The sequence below is a fragment of the Pristis pectinata genome, chromosome 7, assembly GCF_009764475.1.
Source record: "Pristis pectinata isolate sPriPec2 chromosome 7, sPriPec2.1.pri, whole genome shotgun sequence".
Taxonomy (NCBI): domain Eukaryota; kingdom Metazoa; phylum Chordata; class Chondrichthyes; order Rhinopristiformes; family Pristidae; genus Pristis; species Pristis pectinata.
Window position 1 is genome coordinate 6,857,681 of NC_067411.1, and position 18,780 is coordinate 6,876,460.

Below are 18,780 nucleotides of genomic sequence, written 5' to 3' on the forward strand. Positions count from 1 at the left end.
AAAAATTTCTAGCTTGTTAGGGTGGGGTTTAAGCTCCTACTTTCTGCACTCAATTGAAGCTCCTGGATTACTATAAGACAAGATAACCACTGCACTCACTTGTTTGTGCTTCAAAGCATACATGTGAGATGACCTCTGCTGGGGTTGGTTTTACTGAATGTTTAGCAATAATTAATGGCGGCTGAAAAACACGATGCTGGAGGAACTCAGCAGGCCAGGCAGCATCCGTGGAGAAAAGCAGGCGGTCAACGTTTTGGGTCAGGTCCCTTCTGCAGGACTGAAGATAGGAAAATGGGGCAGCCTTTTCTCTAATTAATGGCGGCTGTCTGGTGTATTGAATTAGACAATCATCCTTCTGTACCATGTGTGAAGCAAACATTTTAGTAAGTGTAGGCTACTTTGCCCCTCAATTGGATTTGCTGTTCACCAAGATTACTGTGACACTCGCTGGCCCATGTGCCAATCTTTGCCCTGTATTACTTCAAAGCAGTGTTACGGACTCAGTGAAAGTCCCTTTAAGATAGAGAGTGTGTGTGTATATGTGTGTGTGGGGCGTGCTTACGTCAATAGAAGATAAAGGACGTAATGACGTTGTAGAAGAAGAAGAGAGAGAGAAGGGAGAGAGACACCAGCCTGCTAGTGTTCTCTATCGATGGATGAGAAACAATAACTGTGTCTGCCACTGAAATCCATGTATGGAAGTTGGAAGTAATCCGGTGGAGTTCACTTTGTTGCTGACCTGTAGAAGGAAACAGGTATTTGTGTGTGGACGACCACGGTTCGGATGCTTTTCGGGGTGAGGGAGTCACTACCGAGTAAAGACTGAAGTGTCGTTTGGGTTCCATCGTGGAACATTTGGATTTCGTATTTACTCTCTCTATGTTTCTCTACATCTACGTCTTATCTTAAGACAACGGTGGTTGTTGAAGAAGCCCTTGCTCATGTTTCACCTTATGGCTTGCGGAACTGAACTTTAAAAACCATTCCTGAACTGGGAGTTTTGGACTTTGTCACACACACACGAAGAGTTTAGTTTTGGGGTTAACGTTCGAGGTTTAACATTTTTGAATTCTAACATACTAACATTTTTACTTTTATTTTACGTATTATCATAAGTAGTGATTAATAAAATAGTTTTTAACACTGAATCATGCTCAGCGTGTTTCTTTTGTTGCTGGTTCGTGACAGCAGCATTAGATGAAGTTGAGCAGTTTATCTCAGATTTAAAATGAGGCAGTTCATCTGTGTGATTGTGAAAGAACCATTGCTTTCCATATAGCTCACTGTTGAGTTTTAAGAATAAATTGGATAGATACGTGGATAGGAGAGGTCTGGAGGGTTATGGACTGGGTGCAGGTAAACGGGACTAGTGGAATACCATTTCAGCACAGACTAGAAGGGCCAAATGGCCTGTTTTCTGTGCTGTAGTGTTCTATGGTTCTATAAAGGTCTTTCTTAATTTCACTTCTGAAAACCTTGGCACTAATTTTTAGCCTATACCTGCAGTCCTAGATTTTCCCATCACTGCATTAAGTTTCACTATTAATTTTCCAAAATATCTTATAAATTTCAAATGTATCACCTTAATCTTCTAAAATCTATGAAATATATGTAAAAATCAAATACTACTTATCAGGAAAGTAGTATTCTCCAAATTAGATGGTGGACTAAAATGGGCACTGTCTTAAAATTAGAGCTGAATAATTTGGAGAAGAATTAGAAAGCACTCAGTTTTTTTTTCATGGCATTGAAATGAAACTTCACAGCTTCTAAATCTAATGTAAACCCAAGTCAAAATAGTTCGTGTAGTGTTTTCAATGCAGCACAGTGGGTTTTGGGGGATGGTGCTCAGTCCAGGGGTTGGGAGGTGAACAGCAAAAAAAGATAAGAGGCAAATGAAGGTGAACTCTGCAAGCTTAGCTGTGTCAAGACTTCTGCAAATGGGGAATGTCGATGAGACAGAGGATCTGGAATGAGGCAGGGATGTAGTCAATGCCAGATAAATTTTGAGAGGCAATCAGACATCTCCCCCATGCCCTTTTAACTTAAGGACTTTAAGAATTATATGGTTTACTTTAGAGGAACAGGTAGTTTTATACTGGGTCTTAGTCTAAGTGAAATGGTTACTAACCTAAGGACCCTTAAGGGGATCTCGGAATTACTGTTAGCTTGTTGAAAGATAGGTGTAATAAGTCTCCAAGTTCTTTTATTTAGACCGTTGTTCTAATAGTGTGAAGTAACTAGCTTTCTGGCTACTCTTGTTAAGTCTGAATTATAAACATGCCAGAACAGCTCGTGTGCTGTCACTGATGTCTGGGGAATGCAACGGTGCATCATGAACTAAATGTGGTGGTTGATGTCATGTATTTTTTTTCTAATCTGGCCTCTTTCTTGAGATTAGGACAGCTTTCAGAGATGTCTTGAAAATGGCATCATTTTCAGATCTTGTTCCAGATATTTTAATGATTATAGTAGCTCCAGCATAAGGCTTGCAATTTTTGGGCACTACTAACAAGATGATGAGTCGGAGTAAGAGGAGCTTTCAGTATTTGAACCTGCAAACTTGTCTTTTAATGCAAGAACTGTTTTCTTCTCAGTGTCTATTGTTTACATCTGAATTTATCAACGCTTTAGTGACAGTGCTTTCAATCTTGTAAATAATAAGACAGTCAACCTAGTGTTGTGGAAAATACGCCAAATTTCTAACTGCAACGATATTCAGTGAGAGCTCTGTATAAAAAAAAAGTCACTAGATTGCGCTGCATCCTGCTTAATCTGATCATCACCCCTTGGTGTTCCTGAGGTTCCATTTATTTTTTGTTTGCAGTTCTTGCCAAAAACAGCCACCCTGTGCGGTGGAGAGGTCCTCGTGATGACTAGGCTTAAGGCAGCTAATCCCCAGACCTTCCGGAGGCTTTGGAAAGTCATTTGAACTGATCTTAAATACAGGCAACCCTTGTATTAATGGAAATTCTCCCTACAGAATTCATAAATTACTACCCAAAAATTTGAGATACAGTATAAAATTTGATCTCATAGAATTTGGTGTGGGGGGGGGGGGGGGGTGTGGGAAAAAAACATTTTTTCAACCCGCGTTCCTTGACGCATACGTAGATGACACGGCCTTATGATATGGACTGTTTCCTAGGAACGCAACTCCCCCGCCCCATATCTCTTATCAGATACTTTTTAAAAAAAAAATTAGAATTTTTTTTATAAAAAAAGAAATTAAAAAGTAATACATTTGCTTAACACCTTTAAGTGCTAAAAATTAATTAAAAACGTGAAGTAAAATAAAGAAAAAAAAATGCCAGACCTACATTTGTTTTGTCAAGGTCAGCGATTCCATTCCAATGAATGGGATTGCACTATACTTGTCATCCATTCGTCTGTAAAGCTGAGGAGCTGGATGGAAGGGCATCCTCTCGTCAAGTGAGGACAACTTCGTCCTGAAACATGGCTTCTGCTCTACCATTGTTAGCAAAGCCCTTGACTGCATCTCCTCCATTTCCCAAGCCTCTGCTCTCACCCCTTCTCCTCTGGGACATAACAAGTTCCCCTGGTCCTTGCCTTCCACCCCACTAGCCTCTTTGTGTTCAACCGATCATTCTCCATAATTTTCAGCCACCTTCAAAGAGTGCACCACCATGCACACTTTCCCCTCTCCTCCCCTTCCAGCATTTCGCAGTCACTGTTCCCTTCGCGACTCCCTGGTCCACTTTTCTTTTCCCAACAACCACCCCTGCTAAGGCACATTCACTTGCAACTGCAGGCAATGCTGTGACCTCTTCCCTTCCCTTCCCATCATCCTGTCTTTCCAGGTGAAGCAGTGATTCGCTTGCACTTCCAACTTGGTGTACTGCATTTGGTGTTCACAATGTGGTCTCCTCTACACTGGTTAAACCAAACGCAGGTTGGGTGATCACTTAGCAGAACACCTGCATTTAGTCTGCGGGGTTGACCCCGAGCTTCCTGTTACCTGCCACTTTAATCCCCCATCCCACTCCCATTCTGATCTGTCAGTCTGTGGTCTCTTCTACCAATGAGGCTCAATGCAGGCTTGAAAAACAGCACCTTGTCTTCTGCCTGGGCACATTGCAGCCTTCAGGACTCAATATTCTTCAACTAAAGGATTTTTTTCCCATCTGTATCAGTCCTCCATCTGTGATGTTAGCTCATCTTGTTTGTTTTATTTTCCTTTTTTCTCTCAAAGACTATAGGACGTGCCCAGCCTGACCTGCCGGGTATGTCTTCATGCTCTGCATTTTGCAACTTGTACACCTTTGTCTGAGTTCTCACTCTCTAATTCTCACATTCAGTCATTGACCAGGTAACCTTGTTTACAGCTTCTACCACGGACACCCCGATTCTTATCCTATCAGACAAGCATCCCCTCACTCACCCTTGTAGAACAGTACAGCACAAGAACAGGCCCTTCTATGCCAACCATTATGCGAAACTAAACAAATCTCATCTGCCCGCACGTGGCCTATATCCCTCCATTCTCTGCCTGTTCATGTGCCTGTCTAGGTGCCTCTTAAACAGTGCAATCGTATCTGCTTCCACCACCTTCCCTGATGGTGAGTTCCGGGTACTATCACACTGTGTGTGTGTGTGTACAAAAAAAACTTGCCTTACAAATCTCCTTTAAGTCTTTCCTCCCCTCACCTTAAGCGTCTGCCCTCTAGTATTTCACATTTCCACCCTGGGGAAAAAGAATGACTGTCTATGCCTCTCATAATTTTATAAACCTTCTGTCAGGTCCCCCCTCAGCCTCTGACACTCCAGAGGAAAAACATCCAAGTTTGTCCAACCTTTCCTTAACGCTCGTGCCCTCCAATCCAGGCAACATACCGAACCTCTTCTGCACCCTCTCTAAAACTTCCTCACCCTGCCTGTAATGTGGCGACCAGAACTGCACGTAGTATTCCAGTTGTGGCCAGACTAATTGTGGCTGAACCAAAGTTTTGTACAGCTGCAACTTGACTTCCCAACTTTTATACTCAATGCCCCAACCAATAAATGCATGTATGTCATACACCACCTTTACCACCCAATCCAATTGTGTTGCTACTTTGAGGGAGCAATGGACTTGCACCCCAAGAACCCTCTGTACATCAGTGCTTCCAAGGGTCTTGCCATTAACTGTACACTTTCCTCTGATAATTGACCACCCAACGTGCAACACCTCACACTTGTCCAAATTAAACTCCATCTGCATTTCTCTGCCCATATATCCTGCTGTATCTTTTGACAACCTTCCATAGTATCCGCAACTCCACCTCTCTGCACCTCAAGCTGCTTTTGTCTTCTCCCCAGTTTTGATGAATGGTCTTCGACCTGAAACATTAACTCTTGCTTCTCTAGCCACAGATGTGGCCTGACTGGCTGGGTGTTTCCAGCATTTTCTGTTTATATTTCAGGATTTTTGTGCTCTCTCTAGACCCAGTGCTGAATGCAGTGGCAGTGTGGGACATCAGATGTGCTAGCATCTTTCCTCCAGCTTGTTCCTGTCTTCTGTGTTCTAATTGGAGTTAGGAACGAGTTGACCTGCATAATGCAGCTACTGGAGAAAGAGCAGCACAGTCCCGGGAACTGCTGACTGGAAAACAAAAGGATCAGGGCTATTATAAGTTTCCATCCTCTTGCTAGCAACAGTAACTCGCACTTGTATAGAGCCTTTAAAAGACAGAGCCTGTGTCCAAACAGCACCTTGCAATGAACTACTTTCGAAGTGTAGTGAGTGTTGAAATAAAGGTTAAAATTCTCAAAGAAGGGAGGTAAAACTTTATGATCTTGAGAACGAAGAAAAGATTTGGGTGAACTTGGGCCACAAAATTTGTGGTGAATAAAATTTATGCATCCAATTAGTCAGAGTTTGAAGAGTGAGCTCTTTGAGAGAGTGAAATATTGTCATAAATGCTAGTTGTAAAATTTAACATTAAAAATATCATCTGATTCTTTCTAACCTTAGTCACCCAAAATGAACTTGGACTTGCCCACGCTCTCACCCCATTCTACCTCATTTACACCATTTCATTACCCCTTTAAAGTGACCCTAGCATTTTTGTCCTCATTTCCCTAACTGGAGACTGTCCCAGATATTCATGTTCTCTTTGTGTGATGAACATGCTAAAAACCTTTTAGGCATTGTCTTTTGTTGTTTATTCCCATCTCTGTAACATTGCTTTCTCTGAATTTTCCACTGAAACCTTTATCTGTGCCTTTGCTATTGGTCAATTGGATTATTCTGATGTTCTCCTGGCCTTCCTTCTGTCTTGCATCTGTTGCAAACTGAAGTTCATCCAAAACTCTGCTACTTGTATCCTAGTCTACATCAAGACTATTCGTCCCCTTTGTCTTTAAGGCACTCCTTAAAACTACCTTCTTGACCATGCTTTTGATTACCTTTCCTTTATAGCTTCAGCATTATGGTCCAATTTTGTTTGATTGTACTCCCTTGAAGTGGTAGTTAGTCTTTAGTAGAACAGAGTTTTGGCAATCTCAGAAGGATGAACATACCCTTTTCAAATGTTTTTCAGATGAAATGAATATCATTTCATAGAGGGAAATAGGGGTATCATTTCATAGAAGGGAAATGAATATCAGATGTTTCATGGATATTTGAAACAATGCCAGTATAGTGCTGAGTATGTTGAGAGAAACTTATATAATCTGATCTGTTTCATATAAAACAGATTCTAACTATGTTTCTCCAAGGATTATTGTTCAACTGGGAAAATAGATTTTAATCATCCTGTATTTATTTTGAAATTTCAGATGCTGTTGAAGACCTTTATTGGGAACCTTAAATCAAGTTCTCCAACCATGCGTAGAACTGCAGCCAGCTCTGCTGTTAGCATCTGTCAACATTCGAGAAAAACCCAGTACTTCTATACCTGGCTTTTGAATGTGATCTTGGGTAAGACTAGTATGGTTCAAATATTATTAGAAGCAACAAACAGTCTGCTGGAGGAACTGAGCAGGTCAAGCAGCATCTGTGGGAGAGAAAGGAATCAGGGTTTTGACCCGAAATGTTGACAGTTCCTTTCTCCCCCCCCCGCCGCAGACTCTGTTTGACCCGCTGAGTTCCTCCAGCAGGTTGTGTGTTGCTCCAGATTCGAGCACCTTCAGTCTCTTGCCTCCATCATTATTAGAAGTTTGCCTATTAAATATTCTTGGGAGCTTTGTTTCTTTCTTTGGGGGGTGTTTTTCAGGCAGTTTGAGCATATTTACTTATCCCTTGTTGCCCGTGAATAGGTGGTGATGAGCTGACTTTTCAAATTGATGCAGTTCTTCATTGATGTTATTCCCATATTGTTGATGGGCAGTTAGTTCCAGAATCTTGATCTAAAGAATGGCTCAATATCTGACTGAGCTGGAATGATTCCTGTTTCAGAAAGGCTCTTATGCAGCCTGCTGCTCTTGGTCCTTCAGTTTATTATAGTCTTGGGTTAAGGATGTGCTATTTTGTGGCTTGTACATGCTTTCCTGGGCCAAGAGTTTTGGAGAAATCTGCATCTTTGACAGAAATACTTGATAAAATTGAATGTCAAATCACTTAGAAGATGTGCTTTCTCTTTGAATTTGAGATTATTTTGAGCTGTGTGAAGGTGCTCCTTGTTGACATAACCACATGCTGTGCTGAGAGAATGCTCAAATATTCATGCAAGTTGTCCTGGCTGTGACATCATCTGTACATGCATGAATCACTGTCCTGCAAGATTAGAATTGATTGCTGTTTCAGTTATCTTGCAGTTGCAAAAAATTTAGTGTTGCTGATTTTTGGTCTGCTGTATGCTCACCTTGATTTTTAAAATTTGTTCTTGGGATTTGGGCAGCCCGTGTGGAGTGCCTGCAGGAGAGAGATTGGTCTGTGAACCAGTGCTCTCCTTGTGTTAGTGCTAAGAATAACTTGTATCCCATAGCAGCTCTTGTAAATTCTTGGCACCCTTTATAACCAATAAAGTATTGTTATAACATAGAGATGTATTCCATTGTTAGGTATGGAATACTAGAATATTAATTTGTAGAAGAATGGCCTCCACGTTGGGTGATTGCTTAAGTTGGGGTGGCAGTGTTCCAATGAGGTACAGTTGTAACAAGCAAGGGGAACCAGTGGAAGTGGTGCATTTGGATTCTCGGAAGGCCTTTAACGTGCCTCACCTTGTTATTAAATGAAATTGGAGCACATGGATTTGAAGTAATAGACCAGTTAATGAACTGAAAATGGGTCATTTTGGAGAGGTTGTGACTAATGGAGTGCCACAGGGATTGGTGCTGGGTCCCCGGTGTTCATAATCTGTTATCGATAATTTTTGAGGGAATTAAGTCTGATATAAAGCTGGGTGGCTGTGTGGGTTGTGAGGAAGAGGCAGAGAGACTTCAAGGGGATTAAGACAAGCTATTGAATGGGTGAGGACATGGCAGATGGGATATAATGTGGATAAATATGAGGTCATCCACTTTGGTAGAAAAAGTAGAGGTGTTTCTTAATTGGTGAGAGATTGAAAGGAGACATGAGACTGCTGATGCTGGAATCTGGAGCGACACAATCTGCTGGAGGAACTCTGGGTCAAACAAGGAAAAGAATTGTTGACCCTCTATCAGGAGATTGAAAGGTGTTGGTATTCAGAAGTACAGCAAGCAATTAGGAAAGCAATTGATATGTTGGCTTTCTTAGTCAGAGGATTTGAATACTGAAATTACGGAGAGTCCTGGTCCAATTAGGCCTGGAATATTGTCTTCCTACCTAATGAAGGATATATTTGCACAAGGGTATGTAACAAAGCCTCACTAAATTGATTCATTGGCTGGCAGGGTTTGTATGCAACCTGTAAAGTGTCTGTGTACCCTGTGTAGAATCTGCAAATAAAATGTTAGTCATAGAGCGCAGGAACAGGCCCTTTGGTGCACCAAGTCTACACCAACTCTGAAGCACACATTTACCTCAATCCGACACTAATCCAATTTTATTCCTGCATTCCTGCTGGATTCTGCCACTCACTGAGACTTGAGGCGCGATTTATACTGGCCAGTTAGGCTAACAACCCTCATGGTCTTGGGATGTAGGAGGAAACCAGAATACCTGGAGGATATCTTGAGTCGGTCACGGGGAGAACATGCAACTTCCACATGGACAATATTGGAAGTCAGGATTGAACCTTGGTCGCTGGAGCAATCAGGCAGCAGCTGTGCCAAGATGCCATCCCTGTTATGTTCTAATAGGTGAAATTTAATTCTGTAACTATAGACTCCTGACCTTGTCTGGTTTCATCAAAAGTATTTCATTTCAGTCGATTTAAAAAAAAAATTAGACATTTTAAATAATTTGCAAATTTTTTCCTTTAGGAAAAGTTGTCACTATCAAGCACAAAAATGTAAATTCTTCCCTGTTGCTTACTGTGAGTTTATTCAACCTTTGGACTGTATGCACAGGTGGGGGGCAATCAGCCTTTCAACCTGATCCACCCTTCAATTAGATCACAGCTCATTGGTAACTTGAAACTGGGCAGGAGGCTGAGCCCAAGGTCACCATCATTGATTGGGCTGGATACAAGTAAAAATTGATCATCCCCAGCAAGTTAGAAATATTGTTTTCCACCTGTCTCTCTTATTTTGTGGTTTTATCCATTTAATTATGTACTTTTGAACAAGTCTGCATGTGTTTCATTTGTCTGTGTCCTTCACCCTTCCTCTGCAGCTGTTGGTAATGGAATGCTATGTGGAAACTTATTGACATCAGAACAGCGTATCAGGCACTTGGTGTATTTAGAGATGGGGACCAAAAACATCTGCAGATACTGGAAATCTGAAATAAAAACTGAAAATGCCAGTAACATTCTGATGGGAATCTTGGTTGGCGTTGGACAAGTTGGGCCAAAGGGCCTGTTTCTGTGCTGTATGACATTGACTCTGCATCTGTAGAAAGGGAACCTGAGTTAACATTTGAATTGAAGACCCCTCGTCAAACTATAAGAGAGAAAGTTAGTTTTATCTTATCTTTATTAGTCACATACACATTGAAACATAGTGAAATGCATCTTTGCATAGAGTGTTCTGGGGGCAGCCCGCAAGTGTCTCCACGCTTCCAGTGCCAACATAGCATGTCCACAACTTCCTAACCTGTACGTCTTTGGAACGTGGGAGGAAACCGGAGCACCCGGAGGAAACCCATACAGACACGGGGGAGAATGTACAGACTCAGAAGGTGGGGGAGGGGTGGATAGGACGCGGAATATTCCTACTAAGGTGAGGTCAGGGTTGCTGTGGAGATGTAGAGATCTTACGGTTGTTCTAATTGTTCTTTTATAATTTTGTATAATTTGTTTTTTCTTGTGAATGTTGTCTCTAATGCTATGTGTCTGTGATACTGCTGCAAGTAAGTTTTTCATTGCACCTGTGCATGCATGTACTTGTGCAGATGATGATAATGTTGACTTTGACTTTAAGTTAGCTAGAGAGAATGAACTAAAGCTCTAAAGGTAGAATAGGAGAATACAAGCATAGAACTGTAAAATGTTGCAGATTGCAGGGCAGTGTAAAATGTCAGACATGTCCAACTGGTCAGTTTGTGCTAATGGTAATAGAGAAACTGAACCACTATAACTGATGGATGATCTAATGCAGAAATTCCATCCACCCCCCATCTTCTCCCACCATAAGTCCACAGCATTCTTAAGGGGGAGGGTGAGCAGGCAGAAGTCATGGTACACATTGGTACACATAGACAGGAAAAGGGATGAAGTCCTAAAGAGTGAATATAGGAAGTTAGGAAGGAAGCTAAAAAGCAGGACCTCAAGGGTAGTAATCTCTGGATTGCTGCCCCTCACTTGCCAGTGAGGATAAGAATAGGAAGATGTGGCAGACAAATGTGTGGCTGAAGAGTTGGGGCAGGGTTTCGGATTTGTAGATCGCTGGGATCTCTTCTGGGGAAGGTATGACCCTTACTAAAGGGATGGGTTACACCTGAACTCGAGAGGGACCAAAGTCCTTGTGGGCAGGTTTGCTAGAACTGTTGGGGAGTATTTAAACTAGGTTGACGGGGATGGGAACCAGAGTGTTAAGTCTGATGATGGAGCAGTTGGTGTAAAGGTAGATGCAATGTGTGGAGAGACTGTGAGGAAGGATAGGCAGTTGATAGGTAGCCAGGAAGGAGCTTAAGAAGAGACTTGTGAGAGCTAGAAGGGGACATGAGAAGGCCTTGGCGAGTAGGATTAAGGAAAACCCCAAGGCATTCTACACATGTGAAGAATAGGAGGATGACTAGAGTGAGGGTAGGACCACTTGGGGATAAAGGGGGAAATGTGCCTGGAGGGGAGGTCCTTAATGAATACTTTCAGTGCTCACCAGGGAGAGGGACTAAGATGAATGTGAGGTCAGCGTAGAACAGGCTAATGTGCTGGAGCATCTTGATGTTAAGAAAGAGGCAGTGTTGGTGGTTCTGAAAAACATTAGGATAGGTAAGTTCCCAGGGCTGGACAGGATATACGCCAGGTTACTATGGAAAGTGAGGGAAGAGATTGCTGGGGCGTTGACAATTATCTTTGCATCCTCCCTGGCCACGGGAGTGGTACCAGAGGATGGCAAATGTTGTTTCATTGTTCAAGCTAATTGAATTTTTTGAGGAGGTGATGAAACAAATTGATGAAAGTAGAGTGGTGTATGTCCAACACCTTACTAAAGTCCACAAGGTTCCACGATAGGCTCATCCAGAAAGTCCTGAGACATGGGATCCATGGAAACTTGGCTGCGTGGATTCAGAATTGGCTTGCCCACAGAAAGCAGAGGGTGGTAGTAGATGGAGCATATTCTGCCTGGAGCTCAGTGATTGGTGGTATTCTGCAGGGATCTGTGATTTTTATAAATGACTTGGCTGAAGAAGTGGAAGGCTGGGTTAGTAAGTTTGCAGATGACATGAAGGTTGGAGGTGTTGTGGATAGTGTAGAAGGTTGTTGTAGGTTACAATCGGATATAGACAGGATGCAGAGTTGGGCAGCAAAGTAGCAGATGGAGTTCAATCCAGAAAAGTGCGAAGTAATACACTTTGGAAAATTGAACTTGAAGGCAGAATACAAGGTTAATGGCAGGATTTTTGGCAGAGGAAGAGGGATCTTGGGGTCCATGTCCATAGATCCCTCAAAGTTGCTGTGCGTTGACAGGGTGGTTAAAAAGGCATATGGTGTGCTGACCTTCATTAGTTGGGGGATTGAGTTCAAGAGCCACAAGTTAATGTTTCAGCTCTGTTAAACTCCAGTTCGTCCGCACTTGGAGTATCGTGTTCAGTTCTGGTCTTCCTTGTAGGAAGGATGTGGAAACTTAAAGAGGGAGCAGAGGAGATTTACCAGGATGCTGCCTGGATTAGAGAATGTCTTATGAAGAAAGGTTGAGCGAAGGAGGGTGAGAGGTGACTTGATAGAGGTGTATAAGATTATGAGAGGCATAGATAGTGGACAGCCAGCACGTTTTTCCCAGGTGGCAATGGCCAATACAAGAGGACTTCTGTTTAAGATGAGTGGAGGAAAGTTTAGGGGAGATGTCAGAGGCGGGGATGGTGGTAGAGGCTGATTAAAAAAGGAACGTTTGAGAGACTCTTAGATAGGAACGTGGATGTAAGAAAAATAGAGGGTTATGGTCTGTGTAGGAGGGAAGGGTTAGATTGATCATGGAGTAGGTTGATCGTGGGGTAGGTTGAAATAGGTCGGCACAACATCGTGGACCAAAGGGCCTGTACTGTTCTGTAATGTTAGATAAGTGGCATAAAATCCAAGACACTAAAAATGTAATACCAAAAGTCTTCAATCTTTAAATCACCCTAACAAGAAAGGGTTGGTTCAGTTGGGATGCCATTTCATAAATATTGATACGGTTAATCTGTGCAGAATATTGTCACACCACTGTAAAAGGTGCAACCAGCTTCATGTTTGCTTCACCAGATGATCTTGCTTACCTGGAAAGTAGGCATAATGTGTCCTTATTTGAATTGCAGGCTTTTTGGTCCCTGTGGAAGAAGATCGGCCTACTCCACTTATTCTGGGTGTAATGCTCACCCTGCGATACTTGATGCCTTTACTGCGGCAACAAGTGAAGGACACCAGCCTGCGGGGCAGTTTTGGTGTGACTAGGAAAGAGGCTGAAATCTCCCCTTCCTTGGAGCAGCTCGTACAGGTAATACCTTCGGCTCAAATGAAAGTGCACTGTGATATGCATTTTTACTTTGTCCATTTAAAAAGTGATGCTGAATTTGTTTTTTTAATTTATCCACTAGTTGTAAAACAAAGGTCCATTTTATCTGAATCAAGTCAATCCTGTGTAATTTAACCCTCTTGATTTCATCAGCCGTGTGCATGTTGTTTATAATTTTGTATCATTAAATATGTGTTATTAAAGAAAGGGAGTGGAGATTATCATCAGGGAGCACAAGAGGGTGTACAGAAGGATCTTGGGGTCGAGGTCGCTAGCTCCCTGCAAGTAGCCACGCAGGTAGATCGGGAGGTGTATGGCATGCTTGCCTTCATTGGTCGGGGCATTGAGTTTAAGAGTAAGGATGTCATGTTCAAGCTATATGAAAGTTTGGTTAGGCTGCACTTAAAGAATTGTGTGCATTTCTGGTTGCCCCATTACAGAAAGGATGTGGAGGCTTCAGAGAGGGTGCAGAAGAGGTTCACCAGGATGCTGCCTGGATTAGAGGGTATGAGCTATCAGGAGAGGTTGGACAAGCTCCGGTTGTTTTCTCTGAAGTGTCCGAGACTGAGGGGCGACCTGATGGAAGTTCATAAAATTTATGAAAGGCGTAGGGTAGACAGTCAGAATCTTTTTACCACGGCAGAAATGTCAAGTACTAGAGGACGTGTATTTAAGGTGGGGGGTGGTGGGAGTTTAAAGGAGATCTGCAGGGCAAGTTTTTTTTTAGTGGTAGGTCCCTGGAACAGGCTGCCAGGGGTAGTGGTGGAGGCAGATACGACAGTGGTGTTTAATAGCCACTTGAATATGCAGGGAATGGAGGGATATGGATAATGTACAGACAGATGAGATTTAGTTTAATTCGGCACAGTGTTCAGTGCAGACATCGTGGGCCAAAGGTCTTGTTCCTGTGCTAATCGCTCACTTCAAATCATACTGAACAGACTAAGGCAGGTCAGCCTGTAATGACTGTGCTTCTTTGAGGGAGTTAGCATTTAGTCCCATAGCTGTGCAGGGTTTTCGTTCTTTTTTTTAAGAACGACAGAATCAGGTTATCCTCACCAATGGGTGTATGCAGGTTTTTATGCACGTGCTAAACTTATTGTCACGTGTCATCTCACTTCATTACAATAATATATTTACTTCTCCCTTGTGAACTTGATTACTTTTGTGTTTTCAAATATTTATCATGTTCCACTTTGAAAGTTGCTATTGAACCTGCTTCCACCCTTTCAGTCAGTATGTTTCAGATAAATAGCATGTAGTTATTTTTAACTTAAGGAGAGAAAGTGAAACACCAATTTCTGCTTTTTTGAGTGAGTCATTACCCTCTGTTTCTGGTGAGTATGAAAGATATTAAGGTACCACAGAAGGATTGGAGTGCTTTGCCAGTACCCTAGCCAACGTTGTCAGAGAACTTTACTGTGCCTTTGCGTGGAAAAGACCACCAACCAAATTGGGGATGATTTTGGCTTCCATCTCTTGGAATTATCTAGGAAGACTGGGAGGGAAGTTCACAATGGAGAAGTAAATGCATTACTGTACTTGTGTTTATGATTCAAGATATTTCAAAGCAAGTTGCACCAAATTATGGGGAGACAGGATTGCTCAAATTATGAACCTTTTCAACTATAGTCATGTGCAATAATTTAGGGAATGGCTGCTTTGAGCATAACAAAGTCCCTTAATCAATGTGATGATAAACCAGATAATTGATGTGATTTGGGGGAATAAATATATGGGCCAGAAGGCTCTGAAGTGTCTTGTTCCACAAGTAGTGACCGATTTCTCTTTCACTTAGTCATCTGTGTTTCATTGGTTTTATTTTAATGTTCTTATTCCTTCAGCATTTTGATGCATTTAACAAAAATTGCTTAATTAAAACTGCTTGAAAATTTCTCTACCACATGTTTCAACTTGGAACTGAGAATTATAAAATCACTGACCTTTGGATTATAGTCTCAGGAGAAAAATAATACTTTTGATAGAACAGCTGCACCCTTTTATATTTGAATTTGCATTCAATAAATTCTTAAAGCTTGACAAAAGAAATGCGATGCTGAAAATTCTATTCTAATATCGCTGGTGTTTTACCTTTCAGTATTTTGAAAGAAATGTGTTCATTTAAAATTTCAACAGGTTAAAAGTGCGTAGAGGAGCTTGTATCAGTCACTGAGAGACTCCCGTTTCCTTTCATGCAGGCATATGAATTGACGCTACACTACACCCAACACAGGGACCACAATGTGGTAACAGCAGCCTTGGAGATGCTGCAACAACTGTTCCGTACCCCTCCTCCTGAGCTGCTCCGGGCCCTGACCACTGCTGGCAGCATAACCAGAGTTAGCATTGCGCGAGACGACACCTCAAATCGGGTTCGCAGCGGCAGTATAGTGGAGCTAATAGGCAAGTTGCCCACGTAGGGCTTATTGTTATCTCTACATCTGATATCAGTTATGATTTTTCATAGTGAGATATTTTTTGAACTGCTGATTTTACTGAGCGAAACCTATTGATAATGGTCAATACCAGAGTGGACAGACTTGGTCATAAATCAGCCATGATCTGATTCAATGTTGGAATAAATTTTTGGGGCTGAATGGCTTAATTTTGTTACTGGAATAAATAACAATTGAAGTATTCTACTTTGCAATGGATAACTGCTCCAAAGTTAACTGCTGTTTGCCAAGAATTAGGAATTCACATCAATTGTAGTGAAGTTGCCAAACCATGGGCAGGTGCTTTTTTGCTCTTTTTAGAATGCTCATTCTCAATGCAGATTCAGGAACCAAGAAATATTGTAATTCCTGATCAATAGCTTTAATTGATTACTGTTTTCACTGTGTTGGTGACATTGACATCTATTGTCCTTATCAACGTTGGTGATCAGACTGCTTGTCTCTGCTTACTTTGGTCCAGAGTCAGACTTTAACAAGGTCAAAAAGTTGATGACTGCATCTGATGTGTCATTACCACTTCTATTAAATGCTTTTGATAGATCAGTTTATTTAGTGGTTAAGGCTGCTGTGATCATTCAATTTGCATGTTCATGTTTCTCCAGTTTATAGTCTTTTAAACCCTGATCTTCAGTCTTTATTGCAAAAGTGAATGATTCTACATCCACAATATCCAGTGTCTTTCAAACAAACTGGCAACTTTTCAATGAAGAATCTCCTTGTCTGTGTCCAAAGTGTGCTTTAACTTTATTTAATTCTTACAGTATCTCCAGCTTAATATTTGTCCAAATGCCAGTTATCATTCTAATTAATAATCTGTGCAACTATGTCCATATATTGTGTGCATTTAGGTTTTAAGGAGCTTTTTTGACACCTGGTTCTTCTGCTGCCTCCTCTACTTGATTTTTTTTTTCCCCTTTACCTTGACTACCTCCCAAAGATGTCGACACAATGTCAGCAAGTCTTGAAGTTATCCAGTGCTTGTGCTGCTGGAGTTGACAAGTTATAGTTGTAGTAGCTGTAGTTTGCAAACTATAGCAATCTGACCCTTGAAGTCCCAAGTGAATTGCTTTCCTATTGTTCCCCATGTTTCTCATTCCTGGGTTTGTGGTTCTATTTTTATAGACATAAATATTTGGGAAGATAGTCTGATGGAGGTAATAAAATGTGGAAGGCCATATTATCCCTGAGCTGGCACTGTCATTTCATAGATCGTGCTGATCTCTCTCAATTCTCAGTTCTACTTTCTCCTTTATCACTTGATTTTCTGAGTGTCCAGAAATATGTTCAACAGCTAAGCATGTGCTCCTCTAGAAGGTAGATTTCCAGTGACCTACAGCCCAATGAATGAAGAAATTTCTCAGTTTAGTTGTAAATGGTCAACCCTATATCTTGGGGCCATGAACTGTTTTTAAAAAAAAATATTGAGACTTCCAGTGAGATGAAATGGCCATTTGATATCCACTTTGTTCTGAGTTCTTTGACTGTAAGTCCTAGAGTCAGAGCTGTGTGTTGCTTGATCAATATAGAAAAGTAATTATTTTAAAATTCTAAAGCTAGGTAATCAAACTAAAATACAATTTTCTGTTAGTCCCTTTACACTATTTTCCTCCTCTTGAATAATTTTGAGATATTTACACAGATATTTGGAAATAAAACTGTTTTATTCATTATTCACAAAGAAGATTCTGCATTGTTACCATAATTGTGTACTCCCAACTGCTGTTATGAACATAATGTAATATGAATTGTACATAAAGGCAAGAAGTAGAAATATTTGTAGGCTAGACAGCATTGACTTCGGGTGATTGACTTTCATAAATTTTCTCTGATGCAAGGCCATTGACCTGAAATATTAACTCTTTTTTTTCCTCTGCCAGTACTACATAACGTGATTCTTTCCAATGTCTACTGTCTTTTGCATATTGGTTTATTATTGTCACTTGTATTGAGGTACAGTGAAAAACTTGTCTTGCATACCGTTTGTACAGATCAATTCATTACACAGTGCACTGAGGTAGTACAGGGTAAAAAGAATAACAGAATACAGAGTAAAGCGTCACAGCTACAGGGAAGTGCATTGCAGGTAGACAGTAAGGTGCAAGGGCACTAGGTAGATTGTGAGGTCAAGAGTCCATCTCATCGTATAAGGGAACCGTTCAATAATCTTAACAGTGGGATGGAAGCTGTCCTTGAGCCTGGTGGTATGTGCCCTCATGCTCCTGTATCTTCTGCTAGATAGGAGAGAAGAGAGAATGACCTGGGTGGGTGGGGTCTTTGATTATGCTGGCTGCTTCACCAAGGCACCGAGAGGTATAGACAAAGTTCATGGAGGGGAGGTACTGGGCAATGTCCACAATTCTCTGCAGTTTCTTGCGATCCTGGGCAGAGCAGTTGCCATACCAAGCTGTGATGTATCCGGATAGGATGCTTTCTGTGGTGCATCAATAAAAGTTGGTGAGAGTCAAAGGGGACATGCTAAATTTCTTTATCCTCCTGAGGAATTAGAGGCTTTGGTGAGCTCTCTTGGCTGTGGCGTCTACGTGGTTGAACCTAGGACAGGCTATTGGTGATGTCCACTCCAAGGAATTTGAAGCTCTCAACCTCAGCACCATTGCATGTACACTGCCCTCTTTCCTGAAGTCAATGACCAGTTCTTTTGTTTTGCTGACATTGAGGGAAAGGTTGTTGTCATGACACCATTCCACTAAGCTCTCTGTCTCCTTCCTACAGCATTATTTGAGATGCTGCCTACTGGGGTGGTATCGTCTATTATAAAAGATCTTTCAGTGTTGAGCTATCGACTTAGGGCAATGGGAGAGAGGAGAATCTCTAGATCTGGCAATCTGAAGGTTAAATATTATTTTGCTACAAAGCAGAATTTACCAATAATGCTTGCAGAATGAGGCCATTTGATCCATCGTGCCCTCACAGAAGCTTTTCATTTTGTCCCATGTGTCTTTGCCCATTGACCTGCCAGCACTTTAGTTTGCTAGGATTTCACAGAAGGGAACCTAACACTTACTGAAGGAGTACGGCATTGAGATTTTCTTTCTTTATATGAGACTTGTACTGGGATGGGGATGGACGTTAATTATCCTGTGGCACAATTGAAACAAAAATTACAGTTAAAGTGTCTTTA

At 41.5% G+C, this 18,780-nt stretch overlaps 1 protein-coding gene across 7 annotated transcripts in view; it reads left to right on the forward strand.

Annotated features, from left to right (window-relative positions):
• htt (huntingtin) overlaps positions 1 to 18,780 on the forward strand; it is a 184,871-nt gene that overhangs the window by 24,669 nt on the left and 141,422 nt on the right. For all 7 annotated transcript variants that reach the window (XM_052019338.1, XM_052019340.1, XM_052019339.1 and 4 more), the window contains exons 7-9: positions 6,781 to 6,922; positions 12,989 to 13,167; positions 15,384 to 15,588. In XM_052019338.1, the coding sequence (XP_051875298.1) occupies positions 6,781 to 6,922; positions 12,989 to 13,167; positions 15,384 to 15,588 (526 nt within the window). The remainder of the gene's footprint in view (positions 1 to 6,780; positions 6,923 to 12,988; positions 13,168 to 15,383; positions 15,589 to 18,780) is intronic.